The sequence below is a fragment of the Tupaia chinensis genome, unplaced genomic scaffold (assembly GCF_000334495.1).
Source record: "Tupaia chinensis unplaced genomic scaffold, TupChi_1.0 Scaffold000330_1, whole genome shotgun sequence".
NCBI lineage: Eukaryota > Metazoa > Chordata > Mammalia > Scandentia > Tupaiidae > Tupaia > Tupaia belangeri.
The window spans coordinates 3,092,006-3,093,838 of record NW_006159824.1 but is presented as its reverse complement, the minus strand read 5'-3'; the positions used below and the strand labels follow the sequence as shown (position 1 = coordinate 3,093,838).

General features: G+C 39.2%; 1 protein-coding gene across 1 annotated transcript in view; it reads right to left on the bottom strand.

Annotated features, from left to right (window-relative positions):
* Positions 1-442: 442 nt before the first annotated feature.
* The window catches only part of LOC106733180 (leucine-rich repeat-containing protein 37B), a 75,683-nt gene continuing 74,292 nt past the window's right edge, over positions 443-1,833 (bottom strand). The window contains exon 6 of the mRNA XM_027773209.1: positions 443-518. Within this exon, the coding sequence (XP_027629010.1) occupies positions 443-518 (76 nt within the window). The remainder of the gene's footprint in view (positions 519-1,833) is intronic.

The window sequence follows — 1,833 nt, the reverse complement described above, 5'->3', positions numbered from 1 at the left end:
TAAGTATCCTTTTTTTTTTTTGGAGAGTTTTTTGCTATAGGGCACATGCACTCGCCAGAAAGACAGACAGAGACAGAGAGACAGAGACAGAGAGAGAGAAAACAAGAAATCACCACCTGGAGGGATGGCCACACCACAATCTCTTCTCCTTCATTCTCCTCTGGGATCTTGGGCACGCACGCACACACGCCCAGTATGAGTTTAAGCTACCGGGTCCAGGACTCAAACTGCAGTCGGCTACATGGGAGTCCAGCAACAGCGCCATAACACCAACTGCTGGTCCCAAGTATCCTTTTTTAATCCTTTTCTTTGCCAGTAACTGTTTTTTAAATAGCTCGGTTAAAATTATGACTTTATGTACTAAATGCAACAAACTTAATCTTTTATAAAAGTATAACAAAGTACAGAAATCATGTCATGATTCATGAGGTTACTGCAATACTTACAGATATCTTAATGGGGGCAATTTATAAAGATATGAATCTTCAACAGTTGTCAGAGGATTACGAATGAGAACCCTGAAAAATGCAATGGAATTTAAATCGTCTGTATTTTCAATATGAATGATATTGCATGAAAGTTCATACTAGTATTTTTGGTATAGAACTGGTAGGTTAAAAAAGTCATTTTCTGTTATACCTACAAATCACCCTTAGAATTCATAAAGTGCTCTTGCTTTGAGAACTAACTAAATCTCTAGGTGATAAGTAGAAAAGAGAAAGAGAAAAAAAATGGTAGGAGAAAAAAGTGGCTAGCAAAGAAAAATATGCCAAAGAAGTAACTACACTAGCAGGAAGTCCTTGCATTGTAGGAAACATCATTTTTAGTGTCCTCCATAACTCAAAGTGCTTGTCTCTCATCTTTAGCCATCTTTTTTTTTTTTTATAGCTTTTTTTTTTTATTATTATTATAAATTTTTTTTCTTTTCTCATCACAACACACATATGAATTTTCCATCCAAAATACACTGTGCATTGGCTCAATCAAGCACATCAACATATATGTTCTCAGCAAATGATTTCCCAATTTTTGTGTCCTGCATACCTTGCCTTTTGTTTTGCCATCCTAGGTTCCCCATCCCCACCCTCTGCCATGTCCCATCTTCCTCCTCCATTGTCCCTGACATTCATGATTGCCCTCAATGGCTTCCGCCCCCCCCCATTCAATTGTTCTACCAATGAACTCAATTAGTCTAAGTATATCCACTAGCTAGCACAGCTGACATATCCTTACACATGTATCCAAATCTGATCCTAGGCATAAACCCCAGGGAGTAGAATGAACATATTATAAAGTAGACCCCAGTTGTGTCCATACAACTCTCTTCAGTCATCAAATGTGCATTTTTTTCCTCCTGCTTATTATTTTTTTTATATTAAATTATATTGCCTAACACTCATTCCCTGAGTATCATCACAACACACCAAGTGTAGTTTCCCATCTAGGATAAACTGCATAGTGTCTCAATCAAGCATGTCGTCACCAATACTGTTCCATTTCTACTTTCATACATATAAATATGTTTTTTATCCTATGTTTGACCCTCAGCCCTTTCCCCCTCTCCCAATTACTCTATCTCTGCTATAGACAGCTATCCTCCAGAGGGGTCATTGAAAATGCGATACCTGCGAGTAGAGGGAGAGGGGCCAGGAGTCCAAAGTTTTTAACAATAGGGAAAATAGATTCCATTCAAGGTTGGATCAAGTGTGGGTCTCGTGCAGTTCCGCAACTGTAGGTGAGTCTCCATGGAATACAGTCTCCGGAAGGCAGTTCTGGCAAGCAGAGTTGACCATCAGTTGATGCGGCACAGCAGCCATCTTGTGGTTAGCAGGA